The sequence below is a fragment of the Cyprinus carpio genome, chromosome B1 (genome assembly GCF_018340385.1).
Source record: "Cyprinus carpio isolate SPL01 chromosome B1, ASM1834038v1, whole genome shotgun sequence".
Taxonomy (NCBI): Eukaryota; Metazoa; Chordata; class Actinopteri; order Cypriniformes; family Cyprinidae; genus Cyprinus; species Cyprinus carpio.
The window spans coordinates 20,738,453-20,765,833 of NC_056597.1; the positions used below are offsets into that span (position 1 = coordinate 20,738,453).

The 27,381-nt window shown below is 34.0% G+C and overlaps 3 protein-coding genes across 9 annotated transcripts; all 3 read right to left on the reverse strand.

Annotated features, from left to right (window-relative positions):
* Positions 1–37: 37 nt before the first annotated feature.
* prkag3a (protein kinase, AMP-activated, gamma 3a non-catalytic subunit) lies at positions 38–7,110 on the reverse strand. Of its 7 annotated transcripts, none has more exons than XR_006153753.1 (12): positions 6,802–7,110; positions 6,000–6,036; positions 5,790–5,896; positions 5,427–5,654; positions 4,235–4,280; positions 3,727–3,781; positions 2,943–3,069; positions 2,673–2,838; positions 2,540–2,577; positions 2,264–2,410; positions 1,480–1,650; positions 38–368 (listed from the first exon to the last, which is right to left on the reverse strand). XR_006153753.1 is itself a non-coding variant. In XM_042716989.1 (12 exons), the coding sequence occupies exons 1-12, from the start codon at positions 6,817–6,819 to the stop codon at positions 361–363; spliced, it is 1,071 nt and encodes a 356-aa protein (XP_042572923.1). In that variant the 5' UTR covers positions 6,820–7,110; the 3' UTR covers positions 38–360. The 7 variants fall into 7 exon arrangements, 5 of the variants coding, with proteins under 5 accessions (XP_042572923.1, XP_018961618.1, XP_018961635.1 ...); XR_002018211.2 differs by having other exon boundaries at positions 38–690; XM_042716989.1 differs by having other exon boundaries at positions 1,557–1,650.
* Positions 7,111–7,727: 617 nt separating this feature from the next.
* On the reverse strand, positions 7,728–13,398 carry cnppd1 (cyclin Pas1/PHO80 domain containing 1). The gene is made up of 8 exons (XM_042716988.1): positions 13,207–13,398; positions 12,693–12,795; positions 11,616–11,697; positions 11,382–11,502; positions 11,166–11,294; positions 10,931–10,992; positions 10,426–10,543; positions 7,728–9,363 (listed from the first exon to the last, which is right to left on the reverse strand). Exons 1-8 carry the CDS (start codon positions 13,267–13,269, stop codon positions 8,746–8,748), a joined length of 1,296 nt encoding a protein of 431 aa, XP_042572922.1. The 5' UTR covers positions 13,270–13,398; the 3' UTR covers positions 7,728–8,745.
* A 694-nt stretch (positions 13,399–14,092) lies between these two features.
* abcb6a (ATP-binding cassette, sub-family B (MDR/TAP), member 6a) lies at positions 14,093–26,366 on the reverse strand. Its single transcript, XM_042716987.1, has 20 exons — positions 26,157–26,366; positions 25,037–25,577; positions 23,502–23,639; positions 23,232–23,421; positions 22,278–22,370; positions 21,987–22,179; positions 21,631–21,752; positions 20,436–20,545; positions 20,280–20,345; positions 19,998–20,123; positions 18,567–18,643; positions 18,406–18,469; positions 18,244–18,329; positions 18,092–18,149; positions 17,402–17,506; positions 17,119–17,293; positions 16,240–16,352; positions 15,506–15,600; positions 15,321–15,389; positions 14,093–15,244 (listed from the first exon to the last, which is right to left on the reverse strand). Exons 2-20 carry the CDS (start codon positions 25,550–25,552, stop codon positions 15,085–15,087), a joined length of 2,556 nt encoding a protein of 851 aa, XP_042572921.1. The 5' UTR covers positions 25,553–25,577; positions 26,157–26,366; the 3' UTR covers positions 14,093–15,084.
* Between the last annotated feature and the right edge of the window lie 1,015 nt (positions 26,367–27,381).

Consider the following 27,381-nt stretch of genomic DNA (forward strand, 5'->3'; position numbering starts at 1 on the left):
CGGTATAAGGTTATTTGTTGAGCAGGCAATCAGGCAAAGAAAGAGCACAAGGAATTGTTTATTAGAAAAACAAAACATGATAATCTGACAATACATTTCATAACATAGCACAAAAAGGCAAACTAGATGATCAATTTGATCAGAATCCAAGCCCATGTGCTCACTCATCAAAACAAAATGCAGCAGTTTCCTTTGTCAGTACTCATTTATCACAAACGATCTCTCAGTTAAATGAGAAATGTGTTGCTTAATATATTATACACTACGTAATCCAGACTGAACATATTTTACAATATGAATGTATAATGTAAAAAAAGAGCTCCTTTCTTCATTCTTGCTTGCAGTCATACTTTATCTGCTTTAAAAGCCTGAAACAGGATAAGAGAATACAGTACACTTACAGAAAGTGAACTAGATAATACCATGGTATTCCTACTCTGAAGTACAACAACAATATCAGCACAGAGAGGACAGGACAGGACAGTGGCAGGTGTTAAATGACTATAACAAAGGCTCCTGGGTCACGTCCCTGACCCACCAGTGTATTCTCAAACATTCAAATACTCATAAAACCAACAAACAGGTCACGCACATGCACAAACATGCAGGGAGAACTCTATTCATCAGCAATTTTCTATCATTAGCATTGCATATAAGTGTTTTCAGTTATTGCTCACTGGTTATGAACACCTAAAAGTAGAGAGAAAAATGCATCAGCATTGTGGAGACCAAAATGTATTAGGAGCGGCTGCGATTTATGGGCGCTGGAGCTTTACATAACAGAAGACATAACATGATGTAATATACAATACTGACTGTATTAATAAAGCCACATAATACTGTGGGGTAATTTACAGGACTAGTTAAATGTTTACACACACCTGGCTGAATCTATGTTTCTCATGATTGCATGCTTTATGATTAAATGCTGGAAATGTGTTTTTTAGACAAATATAAATTATTTTAGGATTTTCTGATCGTTTTAACAATACATATATAGAACACTTCCATTTATGTAATTTTATAGATTTAAAAAAATAAAAATAAAAAAATAAATGAATGAATAAATAAGTACAACCCAAAATGAAACAAAAATAAAATAAAATAAGCTAAAAAAAAGACGCTATAAAAATGACAAAACATGACAAACCTGATTAAAAATAAAACAATATAGAATAATATTTGAAATAAAAATACTAAACAGTAAATCAAAATAAATAATTAAATAGTATAAATATAAATAACTATATATATATATATATATATATATATATATATATATATATATATATATATATATATATATATATATATATATATATATATAGTCACTACATAATTCCATTTCTATTTCCAATATATAGTTTGGATGATTTTACTTTTGTTCTGAGTTTGGTGTGTCCAAACTTTTGACTAGTACTATGTGCAGTAGCAGTGCATGTGTTGGCAAAGCAAGGCTGGGAAGGCAGTAAAGCCTACCTGGATACTAGTGCTGGTTAGATGAGGTAACAGGAGAAAACATATCCTCTCAGGTTAGGAAAACAGAGCATCAATACCTGCTGGAGATAAAACTATGGCCTGCAGCAGGTCTGAGAGAGAGATTATTCCCCGAACCACATCTTCTCTGTCCACAAGCACCAGCCTATGAACCTGCACACAGAACCAAGATTAAACAAGAAAGAAATAAAACGGGAAAAATAATAATAATAATAATAATTCAATAATTTTAAATAAAAAAAATAATTATAATAATAATGACAATTAAAAATAAAATTAAACAAAATATAATAAAGTCTAAATAAAATTACATTTGTCAAAAAATCTAATGCAAAACAAAACAATAAAATTGAATATAACATTTGCAAAAAAAGACAACTTTTTTTTAAATGCAAGTTTCTGTCAGTACTAATTTCTTATAAACTATAATTTAAAAAAAAAAATTATACATTTTATTTTTAATATAAATATATCATGTAAAACAGAGATCCTTACTTCATTCTTGCCTTCCATTTTTTTCATGTTAAATACCAAACAATAAAATAAAATAAAATAAAATAAAATAAAATAAGATAAAATAAAATAAAATAAAATAAAATAAAATAAAATAAAATAAAATAAAATAAAATAAAATAAAATAAAATAAAATAAAATAAAATAAAATAAATGTAACAAAACTGCATGGAGATATGCAAAGGATCAATTTATATACATTTGTAATGTCTAACTAATAAGATCAGCCTGAGTTTAGAACACACTTCCTTACCTCAGCCTTGACTATTCTGTCAATAGCAGTTTCCAAAGTCTCGTCAGGGTAACATTTAATGACTCCTTCCACATAACCGCGTCTCCTCCGCACGGCCTCCTGCATGCTCATGCTCAGGTTATTGTAGGTTTTCTGTGCTGCAAGATTCTGCCAAAGGAGATGGTGACAGTCAAGTAAAATATCACTATACTGTACAAGATACTGGTTACAAGTTCTCTCAATAAGCCAGTTCTGCATTTAATGTCTGAAATTAAAAAAAGGAGAAGAGATTCTCACAATCACGTCAAATCTGGAATACAGGGCGACCACCTTGCCTAGAAAAAACAAAAGAAAACAGAAGAAAGTAAAACGGAAGTTCGATATTTAGTTTTTGTCCTGTAACATGACTTATTTTACTTGTTTTAAGTACCATCGTCATCCACCACTGGGAGAGCGGAAACACGTCGCTCAACAAACACAGAAAGTGCATCGTACACAGTGGCCATCTGTGAGACGGTCGCCACGTCTGAGAAAGTTCCTATTCCTGCATCTTTAATTTGCATCTTCAAGAAGCGTGGCTTGGGCACCGAGGCTCCCTGAAGATGAAGAGGAATTCAGGTGTATACACATTTATATAAACATGCTGAACTGTTATATCATGAGTTCAAATAAAACTAACAATTGGATTTATCTGTCTTACAAATATATGAAGGAACTTGAGGATTCTCTTATGGGTCAGTATGTGAAGGACATTTCCAGACTCTGGGTCAATGACCGGCAGCCTGTGGATTTTGTGTTTCAGTAAAGAGTAGACAGCATCAAAGAGGCTGTGTACAGAGAGAAAAAATATAGAAATACATATGATAAAATATATTATAAATACATATACTGTTAGTGTTTGAGCTGAGTAAGATTTTTTTTTTATATAGAAATCAATACTTTTGTTTTTCAGCAAGAATGCATATTTATCAAAAGTGACATAAGCGATATTTTTCAAATAGTCTATTTACCACATAAAATATTTCAAATGCTCTTTTGAACTTTCTTTTCATTACTGAATCCTGAAAAAAAAAATGTGAGAAATGTTTCTTGAGGACAAAACATCATATTAGAATGTTTTCTGAAGGATCTTGAGACACTGAAGACTGCTGAAAATTCAGCTTTGCATCACAGGAATATATTACTTTTTAAAATATATTACACTAGAAAACAGTTGTTTTAAATTTTAATAATATTTTACTAATTTGATCAATTTTGAATTTACAAATTTTGATCAATTAAATGCAGTGTTTTTCTTCCAAAAACATAAAAAAATAAATCTTACCAACCTCAAACTTTTGAATGGTAATGTAAATAGGAAAATCTATGTAGCATGTTATGATTACTGTATAATTATTCTTATGTATAATGGCACCAGCAACTCTAATAACCACCCAGAAACTCAACTGCGCCAACAAGTTTAGCATAAGCGATATTTTTCATACCTCGCATCTGGTGTGATACTGATGAGACATTGATCGTGATATTGCAGATAAACATCTAACAGAAAGAGAGAGCACACGACAATACAAACAGAGAAACATGGGGGAAAATCAAATCTAAGTTGCTCATCTCAAGTAACACTAATATGCAGTACATTTGCCCTGTAATCACACAATGACAGCTGCGTGAGATACATTGAGATACATACAGGCAGCCTGATAATGTTTCGATACAAAATATGTCAACCTAACATATGTGATGTAATGAATGCTTATTAAAAAAAAGTATATAGTCCATTTTAAGGAGCAATGCTATCATCTTTTTTAACATCACATTTATCAAGGTCTTAAGTATTTTTTTTTTTTTTTTTTTGACTGAGTGAAGCATGCTTTAGTAAGTCAAACCCACTGTCTTTTAGGACTTTTATAATTAGTGGCTGTATGCGATAGCTGCATATGACATCCCAACATCATCTGTGTAGTTCAGATTATTTACTTTGAAATGAATCACCTCTCCATGTCTCAATCTTGTGTTCCTCCAATTCATAGATCTGAACCTACAAAAGGAAGAAAGTAACTATAAAATATATAATAATTACACAGTTCAATGTATATATAAATATAGACTACTGTTCAAAAGTTTGGGGTCAGTCATATTTGTCAATGTTTTGGACTTTCAAAAAAGTCTCTTATGCTCACCAAAGCTGCGTTTATTTGATCAAATATACAGTAAAATTCTAAAATATAATTGCAATTTAAAATAACTGTTTTATATTTGAATATATTTTAAAATGTAATTTATTCCTGTGATGCAAAGCTGAATTTTCAGCATCATTACTCCAGTCTTCAGTGTCACATGATCCGTCCGAAATCATTATCATATTTGCTGCTCAAGAAACATTTCTTATTATTATCAGTGTTGAATAGTTGTCCTGCTTAATATTTTTGTGGAAATATGTTTGTGATACATTTTTCGGTTGCACTTTATTTTACAAAACGTGTATTTGCATGTACTTAAAGTGTACTTACCTAAGAAAGTAATGGTAATTACATGGGATAAGGGTAGGTTCAGGGTTAGTACCTAGTTATTGTAATCACTATAACATGTAAATAGTATGTACTTGAGGAACAGGACTGTAAAATAAAGTGCTAGCCATTTTTCTTTAAGATTCTTTGATGAATAGAATTATTTGTAACATTATAAATGTCTTTACCTGATCAATTTAATGTATCATTACTGAAAAAAGTTAAAAATTTTACTGACCCCAACATTTGTATTACAAAATATTTTTAAAAATATAGTTTTGTTTTTAAAAATCTAAAACTCATACATTAAAAAAATATATTATTTGTTTTTATAATTATAGACATAGAATTAGAAGACAGTATCTAGACTGACAATCTAGATTCTTTAAGTCTTTTTTTTTATTATTGGGAAATTTATTTATTTATATATTTTTTTAATTGTTGCCGAGTTGACTGATTTAGAAATAAAGGCTAAAAAAATTCAGGTTGAGGAAATAATTTGCATTAAATAGACTGAGGCTGAATACTATTTCAAGTCACTTTGTTAACATCTACCAAAGAAACAATATCTGTCTCATGCAGCATTATGTGGACAGTCAATGCAAAATCAATATGATTCAAACCATGAAGTACAACACAAGGTGATCATTAGAGAAGAGGCAGAGATCGCAACCCACCATGGGTGACCTGTAATACCGATGAAGTATATTGATGAAATCTGTGATAGTCAGCATACCTGGGGAAAAATGCAAGGGAATGAAGGAAACAAGAGAACAACTCAGAGATAAAAAAAATAACATGCACACACTCTGATCAGTCCTACCAACAAATCTCTGCAGTTTGTTGTCCCATAAAGGGGCCGCTCTCAGGCCATTTGCCACCAAAGCAAAGAAGGCCTTCTTTACCTGCATCGATACAACAGATGTGTGCTCACCTTTTCTAAACATTTTTTTTTCCTAAATTAATTATCATGGTCATTTTTTAATTATATTAAATGAAAACACTTTCTTTTACACCAAAGACCATTACTGCATCCCAACCTGCAGTGTGGTGTCAAAAATGACTAGTTTGCAGCTGGTGGGAATTGCATCATAACAACAGTGTTTTTTCATGAAGTCCATATAAGCTTCTGCATTTGGATCGGAGTCTAGAGGAATGTGAAACACACCAAACAACAAGGAATATTTAAGATGCTGTATGTAAATTAATGCCCATCATCAAACAGACTTATGAGATGTTCATTGACCTACCTACGCTGTTCATTATATAGTCCTCATGGCAACCATCCTGTCGGGGGGAAAAAAATACACCATTACATTTTCTTTTAAGGACTAATTTGCTCAAAAATTTAAATTCTTCCATTTAAATTAAAATTAGCAAATGCAAATCAGGTAACACAGTTTTCATTACATGTCTGTCTTAAAAGGGTAGTTTGACTAAAAACAAAAATTTTGTCTCCAGACCCTGATTCAAATGCAGAAGCATATTTCATGAAGAAGCACTTTTGTTATGATGCAATTCCAACCAGCTGCAATCTAGTCATCTTTGACACCACGCTGCAGGTTGGAATGCAGTCATTATTCTCTGTGTAACAGAAAATGCTTTCATTTAATATAATAAAAAAATAACAATTCTCATTAAGCACAATAACAATAAAATATAAATATATAATAAAATAATCTTATACATGGACATGTAATGAAAACTACTGTTTCTCTGTTATTATATAACTATTATTTTTTTATCTATACGAATTGTTCTGTTTTCATTCCCTTGCCTTTTTTCCCAGGTATGCTGACAATCACATATATACATATCACGCATATATACTAGACTTCCAAACCACTATGGTTTTATTATATTAAATTTCCCAAAGAGACAAGGTAATAGATAGCAGTACCACGGTAGTTTTGTAAATAACGGTAAAAAAATAAATTAAATAAAAACCCTGATTTTGCACTTGTAAAAATTGTTTACGTTTAACTCAGTGTCTTGCCTAATTCGTTCCTTTTAACCCACGCATTTGCTTCACACCCCTGAGAGAAGGTTTACCTGCGTGCCAGCGTCCATTTGTGCGTGTGCATTACAGTCGAGCCTCTCCGCGCGCAGCGCGTCCCCGCTTCCTGCGCATGCTCGTGGATCCCGCTATATTAGGATCAACAGTGAAGTCTGTTAAGCGCAGTACGACCGATGGAGAGACAAAGCGACGGCGCAGTGAAGAGAAGACCACCTATTTTAGGATATTGCTATAAGAGTCTGGTTAAAAGTGGTGTAAAGGTGTCTTGTTTGACACTGAAGCTGACAGACCGCGCGAGCGCAGGCACGCGTAGTTTGTTCCAAATATAGCGCGTGGCCTGTGTGATATGCGCGCGACCGCCCATTGCTTCACGAAGGGTCCAAAATTAACTTTACGCCACACCTTCCGACAGCCAGCTAAGACATTTCTTCAATATTGCTCGAAATACATAGTCATTAAACCGGTTTTAATATTATTTTGTTAATATATATATATATGTTCTACTAACGACAATTCTGCACTGAATTTTTATTTTTCGTTATATATAGTACTAAAATAATAGGCAACATTTTATTTAAAGGTGTCCTTGTTACATGTACTTACTATTATGATAACAATAAATTATGCATAATTACATGCAAGTAACCCTAAGACCTAACCATATAATAAGTACATGTTGTTAATTAATATTACTAAGTACTTAAATATATAATTACACACTGTACTAAGGACACCTTAAAATAATGTGTAACCAAATAATTAAAAGTAAAAAAAAAAAAAAAAAAAAAAAAAGGAAATTACTTAAGTTAAAATTAATAAAATAAAATTCTAAATATTAACAAAACTGTAACAGTAAATCAGTCACAATAAAATAACTCTGGTTTTTAAGGCAATATACAATCTACATGCTTAAAATATTTATATTAAAAACCAATATTAAATGAGATACACAAGTCAAGACTGAGATTTATGTTTTTATTCTTTTCATTGTTGCAGCTGTATGATCTTTTATTATTTCTATACAAAATGTACAAAATTGGGACAGACAAAAAAAATAGTTAACAGACTTTGGAAGCCATTAACAGATATTGATGGATATGTAAGAGACCGTTAAATCAGGTATTAAAGGGGACTTTTTTGTCCAAGTCTTAATAATATTAATTCCTTTTGCTTAATTGCATTATGTTTAAAGAACATAAAATAAAGCCAAAATTAAACTCATTAACAAAGTCAAGCAATGAACCCAAATCTATTAAATTAGCCTGTTCTGCAATATTTAATACACTACTTGAGGATATCAAAATATTGAGGATTGTAACTACAAACCAAAGCAATCTAGGATGAACACTTTGTGGATGAGGTATGGCATCAACTGACCATTACAAGCTAACTGTATAACTGAGATTGTAAAACTGGTCCCTTTCTGTTTTTCTCCTACCCTTCCTTTCTGAACCTAAGTGAACAAAACCAGGCTTAAATTCAAACTATTTCCCAACTTGAAAATAAAGGCTTTCACAGGAAGGAACTTCTAAACAAAACAGTCTTCCTCAGGACATTGGCATGTTGCACAAAACCATGTGGACTATTCAAAACAAGAACACGCACTTCCGTGCATAACAGCAGAGCCTTTGTTAACTTACGTAACTACCTGCCATTATTTTTGCTTGGATGCTTTGGAGGTGTCACAGAACATCTAAAACCAACCAAACTAACCCATTCGGAAAGTGAAAGAAAAGAAAGCCCGTTCATTCATACTGCATTAGCGCACACTGCATCACACATCCAAATTCAAACTGTCAATCAACACATGGCACTTCTGTAATAAACCTCCTTACAAGCTTCTCCCCAACATACTGATATCCCACCACAACCCGGTTATAACCAAGCCATACGGCTGGTTCCTATACAACATTAAAGAAGAGCGAGACAGCTGACTGCGAATGTAAACTTTGCTGGTTTTATTTTACTGTAAGAGTCATCTAGCCGGGCATGAGAAGAGATGGGGATTTCCCGAAGGGCAAAGTCGTCTCTGGACAACATCTTTGAAATGGTGGCATGGAGCCAAGATGGGTGTCTGAAAATATTAGGCTTTCGCTAAATGGAGCAAACCCAAGCCAAAGTGCTGTGAGACGATCATACCACGGAGAGGAAAGAGGCGCCGAGCCATTGCGAGCTATTGCACATTGAGGGAAACCACCCATGTGACTGTGACAGATCACTTCAGACACCAAACAGTCTTGAGGCTGGATGTCCGACGAGGGGTCTGCGTAGGAAAGAGCAGAGATGATGGAGCCCCAGATACAAAGCACCATGTTCTGATAGGAAGACGAGGTAGAACCCTGCTGATCCGGCACGGCGGTGGGCCGCGGCTTCAGGCTGTCATTGGTCAGGACGCAGCAGTGGAGGTTTGAGGTTAGGCGCGGCGTGTCCAGAAAGAGCTCGGGGAGAAGTGCTGGTGTCTGAATGGATGTGTGCTTCGGCGGGTCCGAGTAAGTGCAGCTGGTATTGTGAAGACGGCCGAGCTGGTGGATGACGACACAAGAAGCGATGAGACCGGCTACGCTAGTCAAGTACAGGAGACCCAGTATACAGGTAACCTGCAGGGAAGGTAAAGAACACAACAAACGGTTAAAGATAGCACTGCACGGTTGACTGAAATAAAACTCAAGATCGCAATATGGCTTAGTGTGATTATTAGATCGCAAACGGTTTGGTTCAGAAAGTTTTTGTTGAAGCACGTTCATTTACATGCATGCGGCTCATAATTTGTGTTCTCAGTGATTTAAAGCAGTTCTGTTCGCAGCAACTTGGGTCGCTTATAACATGCATTTGGAAATGCAACATGCGTCAACTATCTTCTCAACTTGTGAAGTGCTTATAAACTAGACGTATAAAAAAAAAAAAAAGCTTCCAGCAGTTTTCTTCCAAAATTACTTTTTTTTTTATTTTTATGATCTTATAAAGTAAAGCTCAAGACATACCCATTCTCTCTGGCTTTTATTCATAGCAGATTTACTGAGTAGTTGGTCTTGTTTTAGGTCTGAAATCTGTTATTCTGAATATGACATTATTTATTGACTATCTTTGGACTTACTGTACAGCATATTAGTCAACAATTTTGTATTTTCAATGGCGCTATATAAATAAAGTTTAAGTTGAAAATAAAAGATTTAATGTTTGAAGAAATTATGACAGCCATAAACATTACTACTGTACATTTACAGCTGTACTTTTTTTTTTTTTTTTTAATTTAAGAACTTTTTTATTTTAGTTAAATTGCAATAGTAATATTTATTTTAATAATTGAATATTACAAAATTGTGTCATTATAACAATGTGACTATAAAATATAATTACTATTATTTTATATTGGAACATAACCACAAATTTGCCCAAATCTTAAATAAAAAATAAAAAATAATAATAAAATGCTTGTATGTGTATATTATATACATTTCATTTTTTTTTAATGTCAGATTTACTGTTTTTTTGTGACAATGTCCAGTGAGATGTCAAAACAGGCTTCTGTCGTGCCATATTTGAATCAAATAATATTTAAGAACAGCAAATTTGAGCTGACTTGGAACACAGTGCACATCATATGGACCACTTTTTGGGTGTATTTAGTAGTTTATATGGATTTAACTGTGATTACTGACCTTGGTAAAGTGCTGGTAGATAGCTGACAGAGCTTCCCTCCAATGGGTTTGCTCCAACAGGACGCAGAGATCCGTGTAGGTGAACCAGCCTCGCTTCATTCCCTGTCGCTTCGCAATGCTACAAGGACAAAAATACTGATCTTTTTACACTGGAACATCATAACCAAACAAGAAACCGAGCATGTGTGAGGACCCTGAACTTGACACACAACTTAAGAGAAATGTACTGCTAATCCAACTCACTCTGATAAACAGATTAGACTGCAAAGGGCAACCGCATTAAGTCCAAGTGAGTCACTGCCCAGTTGCAAAGGACTTAAATACTCATAGGCTATTTAAACAGGTCATGACATTAAAAATCGTCCTTGATTTTTTTTGAAAAGAAAAACAAAGATCTAGCCTATGCGCTGACCTCTTAAAGGCCAGTAGGAGTGTTCACTTAAACCATATGACTCAGTATAATTTGAGATGTACGGTTACGACACAGTAGTGCATGTTAACCAACCTGCTTTCCACCTGACTGAGGACTTTAAAGAAGTCACTGGGCTCAGTGAAGAGGTTCCAGTCCTGCAAATGAGAAAGTAAATAATCTCGTTTCAAATCAATTTCTGTAGAAAACTCACAACCAGAAATGCAACATGATCTAGTATTAGCCTTAATAAGCGTGTATAAAAGAACAAAACAAGTCAAACTACTGTAAATGGCCATAGTTCTTTGGAAAGATAGAGAGTCACGCTTACGATCGCATTGAGGAAGTTCATCTCCAAAGTGTTGACAGTCTGAACATCCAGCTTGGCCGCAGTGCCCCATTCATCGTTGAAAACCTCCTCCTCTTCTCCTTCATCATACAAATACTTACTGGCAACCATCTGGAGATAACATTAGAAATTCAGAGAAGCAAATAAGGGTGATAAAAGGTAAGTAAAATTTAAAAATCCTTGGATGTGCATACATACCATGGATATCAAAAAGAGGTCTGAGGATGAGATCTGTTGCAGGTATTCGGGATTTCTGTGTCGCAATCTTTCAATGTATATCAAGGCCAACATCATAGCGCAGGGAGATATACATGCTTCCCTGTAACAAAAAAAAAAAAAAAATAAATGTATATTAATTCAGTGAAAATGCATTATACACAATATTTATTAATGAGATTATATTTCGAAATCAGAGATTTAAGGCGATCTTACCTGGCTACGTGTGCGGCGTATTTCTTATGGAGTTTTCTTATGGGACTTGGGGCAGATTTCTGGAGCAGTTCCACAGCAATATCTAGAAGAAATACAATGATGAGCGATCAAGCAGCACTGTACAGACAAATAACACAAATAAAATAAACTGTTACATAAACAGAATATATATGATGATGAAAAAGAATACACCCAAACATGGCCCTATCTGGGAATTCACTGAAATAGAAACTTTGCATGACCCAAAATATTTTTATGCTATGACAAAGAATTAATATGAGCAATATATCGTATTTAATTTTAGATTTTAAACAAAATTGCAAATATGTGACACCCTGGACCACAAAAGCAGACGTAAGTAGCATGGGTATATTTGTAGCAATAGCCAACATTTTGGGTCAAACATACACGTGTATGGGTCAAAATTATCAATTTTTCTTTTATGCCAAAAATCATTAGAACATTATGATGATGAAAAAGAATACACCCAAACATGGCCCTATCTGGGAATTCACTGAAATAGAAACTTTGCATGACCCTAAATATTTTTATGCTATGACAAAGAATTAATATGAGCAATATATTGTATTTAATTTTAGATTTTAAACTAAATTCTAAAAATTGTAAATATTTGACACCCTGGACCACAAAACCAGACATACGGTAAGTAGCATGGGTATATTTGTAGCAATAGCCAACATTTTGGGTCAAACATACACGTGTATGTGTCAAAATGATCAATTTTTCATCATTAGAACATTAAGTAAAGATAAATGTAAATTTCCTACTATAAATATATCAAAACTTAACTTTTGAATAGAAATATGCATTGCTAAGAACTTCATTTGGACAACTTTAAAGGCAATTTTCTCAGTATTTAGATTTTTTTGCACCCTCAGATTCCAGATTTTCAAATAGTCGTCCAAATATTGTCATATCCTAACAAACCATACTACAGTGGAAAGCTTTCAGATAACTTGGAAATCTTTTTTATTGTAAATATGGGAGACAAAACAAGCAGTCTGGTGAAGATAAATGAATGTATTGCGTTTGCACTAGTTTAACTTGTGAGCTCACCTGTCATGGGGCATGAGAGAGCATCCAAGGGGCTGTCAGAATCAAGACCATAGTACAGTCGTTTCCTCACTCTCTCTGACCACTGCTCGTGTCCAGGCAGAAACTGATCAGGATTACACAATACAAACAAACATGGTTTAAATGTCAAATATCTTAACAATAAATTAAAAGGAGGTCTATTAAAGCTACGTAGTATTATTAAAGCAGCAACATCACTGCGGTATGTGTTTTTTCTATCACTCCCAAACACTAGGCCTCTGCGTGAGCCTCGAACTAACGTAACGCTGCGTTAGATTAATACTCACAACAAACAGTGACTGTCTCACGAACTGAAATACAGAATATATTTGCTGTATTTAAGAATAATTAGTTTCTTTCAGTCTAATATCCTGGGCTTTAAATAAAAGAAGACGTTAAAACGTATTAAAAGTTTTTACATAAGTCAGTTTCGCGCGAGTTTCTCAGTCAACCGCCAAAACAGCCCGACTAGGACAAAAACAGCACGGATACTGACCGTAAACTCCTGGAAGTCAGAGAAGGTGAACGTTCGCTCGTCAAACAAATCGCCAAAATCCATGTTGGGTCTCCAGCATTAATTTAAAAGGACTGAAAACACAGAGAGGCCGAAGGAAAGCGTTCTGAATGCGCCTTCTCCCTGCTGTGACAGCTGCGTCGCGACGTATTCACAAACACAGTTACGCAAGACAATGCGCTCAGTTGCGTAGGGCGGGACTACTGGACATTTTAATGGTGCAATTTAAATGTTTTATTTATTTGTTAAATAACTATATAGTTTTATGATTTACCTAATCGCTGTGTATTTCTATTCCAAGGCTATTAAAGTTTCCCAATATCACGGACCAACATTACAACGTTGTACGTTACTTTCCTCATCGCTATTTTTGATGGACCAATCCCAGTAGTTTACGATTACTCACTATGACGTTTTTAAAATTAATTTATTTGAAACTGCGCAGGCAAGATTTTTATTTGTATGCCAAGTACTTCGCAGTAACAGAGCAGCAGATGATTACATGTCAGGTGTATAAAAATATCTCCAATAACGCACAAAAACATACTGATTTGAACAAGACTCAATAGTTTCCGTTTGTTGGCCGTAAAGCGCCACCTAGTGTAAAAAAAAAGGAATGTCTCTTTCAGTGCAAGTTACTGAACGTTCTAAGCAACAATACAATACAATACAAACAATAGTAATAACATGTATGTATGTATATATATATATATATATCTATATATATATATATATATATATATATATATATATTTTTTTTTTTTTTTTTTTCTAAACAAAATATAAAGGGAATATGTATGCCATTTTAATGTACATACAATATTTAACACAAAAACAATGTGATCAATAATCACAAAGAGCTTATTAATAAACATATTCCCTTAGTTGCCTTTATTGCACAATAAAATACATACAAAAAAATCTTCACAGACATTATCCATCCTGTCCAAATTCTGTCAGTTGCTATTTCTCCACCCGTTCTTTGAATAATCATTAAAAAAAAAACTACTACAAAGCTTTGTCTGGAAATCTACATCGTACAGCAAAAATACCCCCCAGCGGCTCATTTCAACCTTGTCCCCTGAGTTTAGTGTCAGTCCTACAAAGTGGGCAAGCTCCTGTGTCGCTTAAATTGAACTGAAGTTGTACAGTATTGCAACTAAGCAAAAAATATCACTCCACACACACACACACACACACACACACACACAACATAACAAAATGATCTTTAAGCACACTAATGATTATCACGTAAAAAAAGTGTGCACATAATATATCAGAAATGAACATGAAAATTGTTTGAGGAAATGATTCCCCTCCTCTGCCTATAACCTAGTCCTAAATTTAAACTTAATCTTAGTTTATATAGAAAGTCATATATTGGTATTTACTGTTATACATCGGCACCAGAAATATAATTATTCATTTTCAAATAAAATTACAATTTGTTCTGATGTAGATCATATATACACAATAACAATCAATTGCCGAATGCTCGCTATTACAAAGGAAATCAACACAACTGATTAAAATAAAAATATCACCTCACTTTACATTCAACATTAAGTTATAGTAATGGAAGGAGCCATAATTGTCAGAGCATTATTTTATACCCCGTCAGTCTTCTCTCATATTATTAAGCATTATAAATGCAATGAGTGAAAAGTAATTGCAAAAGGAATATAAAAAAAGGAAGGACTTAAATATCTCATAAATAAATAAATCCTTAGGCAACATGGATCACGTTTAAGAACTGGTGAACACAATATGATACTAAATAATTATCGTTCTAATGTCAAAACAGCATTGGATGAGTTTAAAATGCACACAAAACCAGATTTGGCTGCGTGTCTCGAGTGCCTAATGTCCCTTATGTCCTGCAGCAGATGTTTGTGGCTGAAGTTTCTCAGACTTCCTGTCTTTGGTCTCAGTGTCAGAGGCCGAGTCTGAATCCTGCGCCTGCTGCTGTTTCAGCCACATGTCAGAGTACAGGCCTCCCTTCGCCAACAGCTCGTCATGCCTACCACAAACAACAACAACCACACATCATTAACTTTGTCTGAGTGTGTGTTCAGTATTCCAGTAAATAAACCCACCTTCCTCTCTCCACAATCTGTCCATCACGAAGTACAAGAATCACATCGGCTCCAATCACAGTCGACAATCTACAAGATGCAAATCAGTGATGGTGTCATACAACAGGACATTCTGGAATCTAGTTTCATGATTAGTAATTGATGGAAGTAAAAACATCTTTTAACTGATTTAATGATGTGTTTACCTGTGTGCCACCACAATGCTGGTTCTGTTGGCGCAGACTTTAGCTAGTGAGGCCTGAATATTTCGCTCGGTCTGTGTGTCTAGAGCTGATGTGGCCTATGGGTAAGAGTAGAAGATGAGTCAATGAGTCTGTCAAGAAAAAAACACTTGTAAATTAGACATTTTGTGTTTTACACAAACAAATCTCTTTTACAGTTTTTGTTCTAATCACAACAAGACAACTGCTTGCTTGTTTTCTATTTCTGTCCACTGAAATTTCATTGGTCCAAAATCCGTCATCACATATCAATCTAAAAGTTTGGGGTCAGTAATTTTTTTTTTTTTTGAAAGAAGTCTCTTATGCTCATTAAAGCTATAATCAATTGAACAAAACTAAAAAGAGTAGCATTGTTAAATATTATTACAATTTAATATAACTGCTTTGCTGCTTAATATTTTATTGGAAAGTAAAATTCATTCAGGATTTTTTCATAAACGAAAAGTTCACAAGAAAAGCATTTATTTTGTAATATTGTAAATGCATTAACATATTTACATTTTTATTATCAATTTATAAAGTATTAATTTCTTCAATTTTCTTTAAAAATCTTACAGACTCCAAACTCTTGAACAGTAACGCAACTGCACAGCATTATCTAATTTTGTAAAAACAATTACAATACTTCTCAAGAAATCAACCGGGATAATTCCCACATGGCGTATGCACTCTCCCATCATGCACTGGTGCTGCCGTACCTCGTCGAGGAGGATGATCTGTGGCGCTTTGAGGATGGTGCGAGCGATGGCGACTCTCTGCTTCTCTCCTCCGCTCAACTTTAGTCCCCTCTCGCCCACCTGAGTGTCATAGCCTACAAATAAACACAACAATTATGAATATCATCTAGACTCAGAATGGATGGCATACTAGTGTTATTTTACTATCACTGAGATACCATTATAGTATCCATTTTAATTTTATAGTTTTATTAAGTTTTAGTTGCGTTTTTGCCATTTTATTAGTTTTTGTCTTTTTTTATTATTATTTTTTATTTAAGTTTTAGCTTTGGTTATTTTAGTAAATCAAGTTAAACTTAATGATTTTTAAATTTTTATATAAGCACATTTTATAAATGTCACAGTTTATTTATTCATTGACTACAGTTTAAATATGTGACCCTGGAGCACAAAACCAGTCTTAAGTCGCTTGGGTATATTTGTAGCAACAGCCAAAAAAAACATTGTATGGGTCAAAATGATCGATTTTTCTTTTATGCCAAAAATTATTAGGATATTAAGTAAAGATCATGTTCCATGAAGATAGTTTGTAAATTTCCTACCGTAAATATATAAAAACTTATTTTTTGATTAGTAATATGCATTGCTAAGAACTTAATTTGGACAACTTTAAAGGCAATTTTCTCAATATTTAGATTTTTTTAGATTTTTACCTGTATCTTGGCCAAATATTGTCCGATCCTAATAAACCATACATCAATGGAAAGCTTATTTATTCAGCTTTCAGATTATGTATAAATCTTAATTTCGAGAAATTGACCCTTTTGACTGGTTTTGCGGTCCAGTGTCACATATGATTCAATGCTGCAAAGTTGTTGATTTTGTCTACATGGCTCTCACCCTCCGGGAAGGTCATGATTTTGTCATGGATGTCAGCAGCGATGGCAGCCTCCTCCACCTCCTGGTCAGAAGCAGTAACTCGACCGTAGCGGATGTTCTCTCGAATGCTGTCATTAAACAGGACGGTATCCTGAGGTACGACACCAATGTGAGCGCGCAGAGAGGACTGCTTCACCTGAGACACAACCAGACATGCCACATTCAGTGCAATTTCAATTGCTATGACAGGAAGTTAAAGGTAATGTCTGGGTGCTCTTTGTTCTTGTATCAATGGCAGGTTCACCTTCGAGATGTCTTGGTCATCTATTTTTACACACCCGCCCTGAACATCATAAAAACGGAAAAGCAGACGGATGATGGTGCTCTTTCCTGATCCAGACTGTCCGACCTGAAATAAACCAAAGAAAAGTGATTACACATACACTAGCGGTCGAAAGTTTGGAATATTTAAGATTTAGCTTTTTTTTTTCTTATACGCTGATTTGGTGCTAATTATTATCAGTGTTTTGCTGTTTTTTTTGTTTGTTTGTTTTTTTGTGGAATTTTTGCAGATTCTTTGATGAATATATATATATTTATATATATATAGCATTTATTTGAAATAAAAAAATCTTCTGTAACGTTATAAATGTCTTTACTGTCACTTTAATTCAACTGAATGCCTATTTACTGAATAAAACTATTAATATCTTTTTGTATTAAAAAAATCTTTGAACCCAAACTCTTTAATGGTAGTACATCATGATTTGCACAAAAATATTAAGCAGCACAACTGTTTTCAACATTAACCATAGGAAATGTTTCTTGAGCAGCAGATAATAGAATAGAATGGAATAGAATAGAATAGGACAGAATAGAACAGAATAGGATAGAATAGGATAGAACAGGATAGAGTAGAACAAAATAGAATAGAATAGAGTAGAGTAGAGTAGAGTAGAATAGAATAGAATAGAATAGAATAGAATAGACTTACAAGAGCAACTGTTTGTCCAGGGAGAACGGTAAAAGAGACGTCTTTTAGAATCTCCTTGCTGCAAAAATATCCAATTTTGAATATTGCTTATTTGTGACACAAATTACTCTTAATAATAATCAGTAGAAAGGAATATGACTGAAGCTGCTCACCCTTGCATGTAGCTGAAGAAGACATTCTCAAACTCTACTTTTCCCTGTCTGTAGTCGAGGCTTCCTGCGTTGACATCATCCTTCACCTGAATCAAATCATCATGTCTTTAACTATCCCAGAGCTTCTGCGAAATAAACTTCAATGAAAAACCTCGCACTCACCTCCTCTTCCTCAGTGAAGAGCTTGAACATGCTTTCCATATCAATAAAGGAATTCTGGATCATTCTGTTAGAGGAAAGATACACGTTTACTGTTTGTTCTATTTAAAATATATATATATATATATATAGCTCTCTATACACAGATGACAAAATCTTCATGCCTGTAGTATGTTCCAAACCAGTTGAGAGGAGTGTAGAGCTGGATGATGTACGTCCCAAACAGCACATAATCTCCCACCTGGAAGACCATGATGAGTTACATGTAGTTCATGTCACATGACAAACAAACAAACTCAAAACAAAAATCTCACTGCTCATTGAAATAATACATTTATATTGTTTATTTTTGTCCTTTGTTTTATTTAATTCCTACGAAAGCCCATTTCCACCACTGAATAAAAAATTAAAAAGGCTTTTTATCTCACAATTCTGACTTTTTTCTCATAATTGCATAGTTGCAAATGAGAAATAGAGTCAGAATTATGTGATATAAACTCGCAATTGCAAGTTATAAAGTCAGAATTGCGAGATATAAACTTGCAATTCTGAGACTTTTTTTTATCTCGCAATTGTGAGTTTATATCTCGCAATTCTGACTTTTTTCCTCACAATTTTGATGTTTTCTCACAATTTTGTGTTTTTCTTTATAACACGCAATTGTAAGAAAAAAAGTCAGAATTTCTGAGTTTATATCTCACAATTCTGACATTATTTCTCACAACTGTGAATTTATATCAAGCCATTATGAGGAAGAAAAGTCAGAATTGTGAGATTAAAAGTCACAATTACCTTTTTTATTTTTTATTCAGTGGCGGAAACAGGCTTTCATACATTTCACTTTAAATTTAATTCTCTATTGCTTGGATTGTTATGTACTGCCTTGTCACTTTGTCCCAGTTTAATTAGATTAACCACCACAATCCAATAAAATATGCTTCAGAGACAGTGAACTGTGACCGTGAACTCTGACATAGTAACAATAGTAAAACCTCAGTCTGGAGTGGAAATATGACAATGGCATTTGAATCACAATCTCATAAATAGAAAGTAATGTAGTGCATTAGACAAAAAAAGTGCTGTTTATGAAGCAACACTGAAAGAAAGAGAAGCAACATGTAATTTAACTGATGTGCTGTTAGAGGTGTGCATTTGTTGGCTGTTTTACACTGACTTTGAAAGTGGCTCATCCAATCAAATTGTAAACTCAGAAGAACTGTCCAGTGTATACATATACACTACTGTTCAAACATTTGATGTTGTTGTTGAAATGCATCTCTTATCAACAAGGCTGCATTTATTTGATTAGAAATACAGTAAAACAGTAACATTGTGCAATTTCTATTTAAATATATATTTAAAATTTTATAATTTTTTCCTGTAATGCAAAACAGCATTTATTTGAGTTAAAACATTTTTTTCTGTAACTTACGATAAATTCAATGCATCTTTGCTGAAGAAAACTTAACATATGCATTCATGTTCCTTCTTTCTGTTTATTTAAAAAAAAATCCTTCCATAAACCATAGATTATTCAATGGCTTCTGAATGATCAGCCAGCGGTCTGATATCTGAGTAGTCCTCACTGATCGTACCTGAAACTTTCCCTCTGTCACGAAGTACGCACAGAGCAGAGATCCGGTCAAAAGACCCAAGCCGATGATGAGGTTCTGCGTTTGATTTAAGAGCGCCAGAGATGCGTTGGTCTTCCACTCCGATACCTGAGCAAAAGAAAAAGTGCCATTTATTTATACTACTGTGAGCTCTTCAACAGTAAATTCCTTTCAGACGAATTACATATATAAAAAAAAAAAAAAGATGAAACACAACAAATATTGTGTGGAGAACAGTCTAAAAATACTCTTAACAAATGTTACCTGATATTTCAAGATGGCATTCTCAAAGTTACCCACTTCATAACTCTCTGCATTGTAATATTTCACCTGTTGACAATATCATAATTAAATCACAGCATATGCATAGCACAAGTTTAATATTTTTTGTAACCTTAGTCAAACAAATCGAAGCCATACCGTCTCAAAGTTCAATAAAGAGTCCACAGCTTTTGATTTGGCGTTGTTATCTTGTGTGTTCATATCTCTTCTGTATTTGGTTCTCCATTCAGTGATAATAATAGTGAGAGCTGACAGAGACACAGATAACAGCAGTCAATCAATAAATCTAATGCTGATCTAGTCTATTTCCATTCTACTTTCTTTAGGGACTCTTGAGATGACAGAATCATAAACAATACTGCACTCCATTTTCATACGTTTAGATATGTTCAGAACTACTGTACACACTATTTGTGCAGCATGCAGTATACTGTTCACATTTTGTGAATTACCTGTAAAGTAATATCAAATGTTATTTTAAAATAATCATTTTTATTTATAAAACCATAGAGTGACACCAATTAAGCAAGCTTCATAATGAGGTTTACTGACAGTGCTATTTTGGTATTATTTATATACTGAAGTATTATTATTATTATTATTTTTTTAATATTACCTTGAATTTATACTGAATTCATATTTTCAGCTTTCACTATAATTTTAGTTAATGTTTTAGTATTTTGTTATATGCTTTTGTCATTTTTATTATTTTGTATATTTTTTTTCCACATCTATTTAGCTTTATTTTTATTTCAGTTTTACTTTTAGTAATTTTTTTACTTTAACTTTAGTTGTGAAAGCAACGTTTCTAATTTGTTCATTTATGTTTTTAAAGTTTTTCATCTAATATTTATATTTTATGTCATTTAAGCTTTATTTCAATAACTGAAAATTATTTTTAATTGTTTTTATTTAATAAACATATATATATATATATATATATATATATATATATATATATATATATATATATATATATAGATATAGATATAGCATAAATGTTTGCATACTGCATTCTGTTTCAGCTGCTACACTTACAGAAGGCAGTGTATGTTCTGCACAATATGCTAACAAACAACTTAGCCATTATGCCAACCTCCAATTACACACCCGAACCAGCTAGACAAGATATTCATCATTTAGATTTGTAAACAAGACTTTGGTTACAAGACAATAACTCAATATACATAGTTATTCCATAACTTAAGAATTATAATTTACTGAACCAGAAAACTCAAACAAACAAAAGAAACCAGAAAAGAAGCAACTACAGTATCTTCAGCAACGTGTGTGATCATGTATTCACATTTCGAAATCATTATTAGATACTTACTGAGGTAGAGGGCCAAGCAAACGAAGACTATGAGGCCAAACCAGGCATTGAAATTGGATATGAAATAGACAATGGCGATGACAATGTCAGCAATAGTGGGGAAGATGCTGAACACGATGTAGCTGTAGGATTAAACAAAAAATAATGTTTATATATATTTCAAGATAATACAAACTGAGATCACTTTTACTGTACTATCTGTACTTAAGTTTTATATGCAACATTAATATTGCACACCAACCTACTTGACCTTGTTTATACTTGCATTCCAGTGCTTGAGATAAGAAGGTCTGTGGTATCAAGATGCTGTATAATCTAAAGCTAATGCTAAATTTAAAAATTTTTTTAGCCCTGACCTCAGCAGGCTGTTGATGGATGAAGTTCCTCTGTCGATGCTTCTCAGGACTTCCCCTGTGCGGCGGCCCAGGTGCCAGCGCAGAGACAGAGAGTGCAGGTGAGCGAAGAGACGCACCTGGACCACGCGGTTAGTGTACTGCTGCACTCGAATCCACAGGAACGAACGCATGTTACTTACAAACCCAGACGCTCCTGCAGATGGAACCAAATGGAGATCAGATTGCTGTCGGATTCTAAAGGATATTCCACGTTACACTACATAGAGATTCAACTGAGAGATGTTCCCTCACCAGCTCCGCCTCCCTGCAGGAACTTCAGAATCCCATAAACACACACTGTAGTCGCCAGAGTCTTCCAGGAGCTCCCATCTGTCAGCTGGTTCACTGTGAAAGGAGGGAAAAAAAGAGAAATTTTATATATATATAAAATGGTTCAGTTCATAAGTGCAGCGCTGATTTGTTTACAGGGGAAATCAAGAAAACGCTTTAAGCGCCGCCTGCTGGCAGAGAGTGAATCTGCGTCTTGTTCAGCTCGTCTGCTGTTTCTGTTTCATGCAGATATTTTTTATGTATAGTTTCACAAAACTGAAGTCAAACCATTCTGTTTTTTGCTTCAAATTTGAAATTATACAATCTAATTTAGATTAAAAACTGCTCATGTTGCATGTATGCAGCATCTTTGTTTGGATCAGGATTAAAATGCAGTGGTTGCCTCTAATTTTAAATGGAAAGAGCACAGACAAAGCCTTATTTAGTTTATATGAAGAGATTTATTTTATTTGTGTTATTTATTTGATTTGGGGCTTGTTTTAAAATTTCTATTTAGTTTTGTTATTTACATTTACATTATATTTAAATTTTGTTATTTAGCAGACGCCTTTATCCAAAGCGACTTACAAATGAGGACAATAGAAGCAATCGAAACCAACAAAAGAGCAAAAATACGTAAGTGCTATATTAGTATATTATTATAGTGTTAAACGTGCAGCATTTTGTCCAAGCAATAATACAAGCACACATTTAATTAATAATTTGTCTTAAATCTCATTTTGTAAAAAACAAAACAAAAAAAAACAATTGTGCATCTAATCAAATCGTGAAATCAAATTGAATCGTAAGCTGAGTGAATCGTTACATCCCTACAATCAACCCAATATATATATATATACACACATACATATACACAGTATGTGTGTGTGTGTGTATGCATAAATTACTGATTCTTGACTAAATCTTATTCTTTACCTATGTTCTTGTAGTAGATGGGCACAAACACATTAATGACGCGCTCCACTCCCAGCATCCCGAGACAAAGCAGAACCAGCAGCTGCAGCAGGACGCTGCCTTTAGGCCACATGTACGGCACCAACAGACGCACCTTCTTCCCAAAATCTTTCCATGTAGACTGATTCTCATTAGAATTACCCAAAAGAGGCTGAAAACATGCAAGAGATGCATTAATAATATTAATTATTATTACATAAGTAAGATTTGAGAGTGAATGTAATGTCTCACTGCTCCGTGCTCCACATCTCGCTCGTCTTCATTGACCAGAAGCATGTACGGTCGGCGTGGCAAGCCTGGAGCTTTGAGGCCTAACAGGAACAGCAAACCTGAGCTGAAGTACCGCACCAACCAGAAGGCAAACTCCATCTGCAGACAATGAATATTGTGTACAGAATGATAATGATTTGCTATCGTTTGTATCTGATATCATCTAAGAGTAAAGACTGACATTACTATACTGTGTCTCACGTTTCGTTTTAGTCATTAGCTTTTAAAAAAAATTTTTTTTTTAAATAAAATATTATTATGCAGCATGGATTTGATTGCAGTTTATCCAGTGTAGCTGACTGAATTTGTCTTCTGTTATTCGTGAGTTACCAATGAAAACAATCGTAGCATTAGTATGAGGAGTTCAACCAATTTAAAACAGAGCACATATAAAACAAACAGTTTTAAATATGAAATGTTTTCATTTTTTTTTTAAAAAAAGGGAGCTATAATAAAAAAAAGACTGAATTTTACATTTCAGTTTTATAATTATATATTTATTATAATTATAATTTTTTACAAATGTATAATTATTGATAATGTGTTAAAGGTTAATTAATAATAATTAATAATATATAATATTTAATTATAACACACACACAGCTATTTGATGGTCCTGAGATAATTACAATGGTAAATGTAATAATAATAAGCTGTATACACAGTTGTACAAATTAACTGTTCTGAAAAAAAAAATATAGCTCAATTATTTTAATTGAATTTTATTATATACGTACATTTGCAAAGCTTTTTTATTTGAAAACTGGACTATTTATGTAAATGCTTTTTTTTTTGCAAAATCTGGCAATTTTTTTGGGCATTTTTACAACATGCATTCAGCATTCAATGTTTACAGAAAGAGTAGAGTGAAACTTCCAGGTCATGAAGTGTGCAAAATCTGTTATCTGATTGGTCAATCTTGAACAGCTGGGGTGTGGCTTATTCAAGCAGGAAGGAACGCGGCTAGAACTGACCATGACTTGACAATATTTCCACATGCCACAGTCTACAATTTAAAGACACATAATGACTCAACAATATGACTTTTCAATGACCATCAGACTTGATGGAACTGCTGAGTCATTGCTGAGTTGTTAAACCTCATCTGCTGGATCCTGAAACTTTATTGTAAAAAAAATAATAATCATCATTTAACACAATTACCAAAATGCTGAGTCATGGTGTGTGAGCAGGATTCCTACATCTGTCACCACTTTCAAACACTTCCACTTAAGACAGAACAACGACATCAGTGCCAAAGGTTACAGAACAGAAATAGATGATGATACAATATAGGCTACAACACCATTTAAAAAACTACCCAAAGTATTACAATCTGGTGCGTAACTTAACACAGTTCAATATAAATGATGTTAAAGAGAGGTAAGACATTACTGTCCACTTGGTGGATGATAAACAGACCAAAAATCAATATACTTACATTAATGCAACATATGCAAATTTTCATTAACATAAACAATCACACACACACTTACCTGTTGATCGGCCGTTTCCAGAGTCCACCACCACTGGGGGCTCATCCACGACACAAACGCCAGGTTTTCGGCGGCAAACGCTACGGCCCAGTACAGCAACAGTACCGCACTGTGTCCTCTGGTTCTGTCCCGCACCAGAACCCTCCTCCTCTCCAGACGCAGCAGGGCCACGGCCCAAATCCAGCCCAGCATGGAGAGACAGCCGCACACAACCACGTATCCCGGCAGCTCTCCGCTGCGAGCGATTCGAAACACCGTCCAGCCCAGAGCCTGCAGGACGAGCAGCACCGACAGGCCCACCTGGAGCCGGTAGAGTCGAGAGCGAGGGATGAACTTGGGCTCCATGGCTGTGCCGTAACGGCCGTAGCATATGCACAGAAACGTGCCAAAGAGGAAGGAGAGGGTGAGCAGGACGGACGGCACTAGGGTGAAGTAGAAGCACAGAGTCAGACCGCCCTCCACCCAGACCTGCTGCACGGAGACCCCGGCTTCACAGTAACTCTTCATCTCCACCATGATGATGGACACACACAAAGAATATCTGGAAAAAACAATACGGTGAGGAAACCTGATCAACTGTTACTTCCCACAACCAAATAAAAAAAAAAATTAAAAAAATTATAATAATAATTATATGGTACTGTATGGATTCCATATTCACAAAATTGTGTTATATCGTGTTTACTCCAAGGTATTTACTATATAAGAATTTCACAGTAATGTCATGTGCAAGTTGTATTTTCATAGTATATGTGCAAAGAAATAATGGTACATGCCCCAAAACAGTATACTACTATAGTAAACGTGGAAAGTACTGTGTCTATTATAGTTAAACTATACTGAAACTAAAATCATAAATTCATAATCATAAATTCAAAATCTAAAACGGCGCTTAGAGGCTTTTACATCTGAACTCTTTATGTTTATAAAAGACCAACTTTCTAATACGCCAGCATGGTGCACTGCGTGCATAACATGGTAATACCACGCTACTCGACCACAGTTCTTCTTTGTAAGTGTAATTTATTACCATGTAACGTTCTATCAAAGTAACATAGTATCACGATCTGATACCACGCTCATATAAACTTGTGTTAGGCCAATTAGATTGTAAACTAACCTGTTTCAAACGTCACTGAGATCCTTCTAGTCTTTCGAGTGCGTCCTTATTAAACAAATTATCCCCTCAGATGAACCTTAGCGCTGATAAATCAATGAAACGTCTGCGTTTGCTGAATGTCCTTGCAGTCATAAGCTCCCAGCGTTCAACTCCACCATCCATGACTTACACAATAACACCGGGACCGACCGACGTCACTCCACAGACGGGAGTTTGGTGACGCTTCTCATGGTCCTAGTGCACTAATCAACAACGCGCTGTCATGGGCCGTGTTACTTTTCTCAACGCTTATAAGAACTGTCCAATCACAGTTCGTTGTGATTACTGAATGATCGTTTTAAAAATATCTGTTTTTTTTTCATTGCGGCTGCAGTGGATTTCAACTGTATGTAAAGGCCATGTGTTAGAACGAATTGATTTAAACGATTATACTTTTTTTACAACGTAAATGTCTACGGTAAGATAAAAAACGTCCTAAGATTTGAATGACAACAAAAAATATATCCGGATATCATAAAATCAAATCTACCTTATTTTATTTTATTTTATTTTATTTTATTTTATTTTATTTTATTTAATTAATTTTATTTTATTTTATTTTATTTTATTTTATTTTATTTTATTTTATTTTATTTTATTTTATTTTATTTTATTTTATTTTATTTTATTTTATTTTTTGCTGCAAACTGGTAATTTACCAGCAGAGGGAAGCATTATACAGGTTATGTTTGTCTGCTTACTGAAAGAGTGCCTATACTTACATTACACACTACTACCTTATATTTTTGGTAGTATGTGCAGCTAATATAAATAAATTGCATTTATATTTGGCTGTCTAATCAAATACTGAGTAAACGACATAATTGCTGACATTACTTTTAGGTATATTCATCATGGAAATGGAAGGTCAAGTCATTGCATTGCATTGTCATCCAGATACTCCATGCATGCAGAACATTCAGAGATTGTGCATAATATACTGTACATACTACTACATAATGTAACAATAGTAAGTGTAGCACAGAAGTGTGCTTTTATTTTGTATTGTGCTGAGGGTAGGGTAAATTTTGTACTTTCTCCATACTTCTGCACACTTGACACATGGTGAAAAAAGAAAGAAAAAAAATAAGAGTACATTTTATTTAATTCGTTCACTTGGTTTTGTATGTGCATGCGTGTTTATAGTTGAATTACACAGGTTCATGTTTGTTTTGCAAAATCAAAA

What these genes read in the sequence shown, in the direction of transcription:
- abcb6a (XM_042716987.1), bottom strand. Translation starts at nt 25,552, where the DNA reads ATGGTGGAGATGAAGAGTTACTGTGAAGCCGGGGTCTCCGTGCAGCAG. An exon ending in ATGCCATCTTGAAATATCAG is followed by an intron (nt 20,124 to 20,279) that starts GTAACATTTGTT and finishes TCTTTTGCTCAG; the next exon opens with GTATCGGAGTGGAAGACCAA. An exon ending in CAGATTGTGGAGAGAGGAAG is followed by an intron (nt 15,245 to 15,320) that starts GTGGGTTTATTT and finishes TGTTTGTGGTAG; the next exon opens with GCATGACGAGCTGTTGGCGA.
- prkag3a (XM_019106073.2), bottom strand. An exon ending in CAAGATTGAGACATGGAGAG is followed by an intron (nt 3,782 to 4,234) that starts GTGATTCATTTC and finishes TCTTTCTGTTAG; the next exon opens with ATGTTTATCTGCAATATCAC. An exon ending in CCCAGTGGTGGATGACGATG is followed by an intron (nt 2,578 to 2,672) that starts GTACTTAAAACA and finishes TGTTTTTTCTAG; the next exon opens with GCAAGGTGGTCGCCCTGTAT.
- cnppd1 (XM_042716988.1), bottom strand. Translation starts at nt 13,269, where the DNA reads ATGGATTTTGGCGATTTGTTTGACGAGCGAACGTTCACCTTCTCTGAC. An exon ending in CTCAGTCAGGTGGAAAGCAG is followed by an intron (nt 10,544 to 10,930) that starts GTTGGTTAACAT and finishes TTGTCCTTGTAG; the next exon opens with CATTGCGAAGCGACAGGGAA. An exon ending in TCTACCAGCACTTTACCAAG is followed by an intron (nt 9,364 to 10,425) that starts GTCAGTAATCAC and finishes CCTTCCCTGCAG; the next exon opens with GTTACCTGTATACTGGGTCT.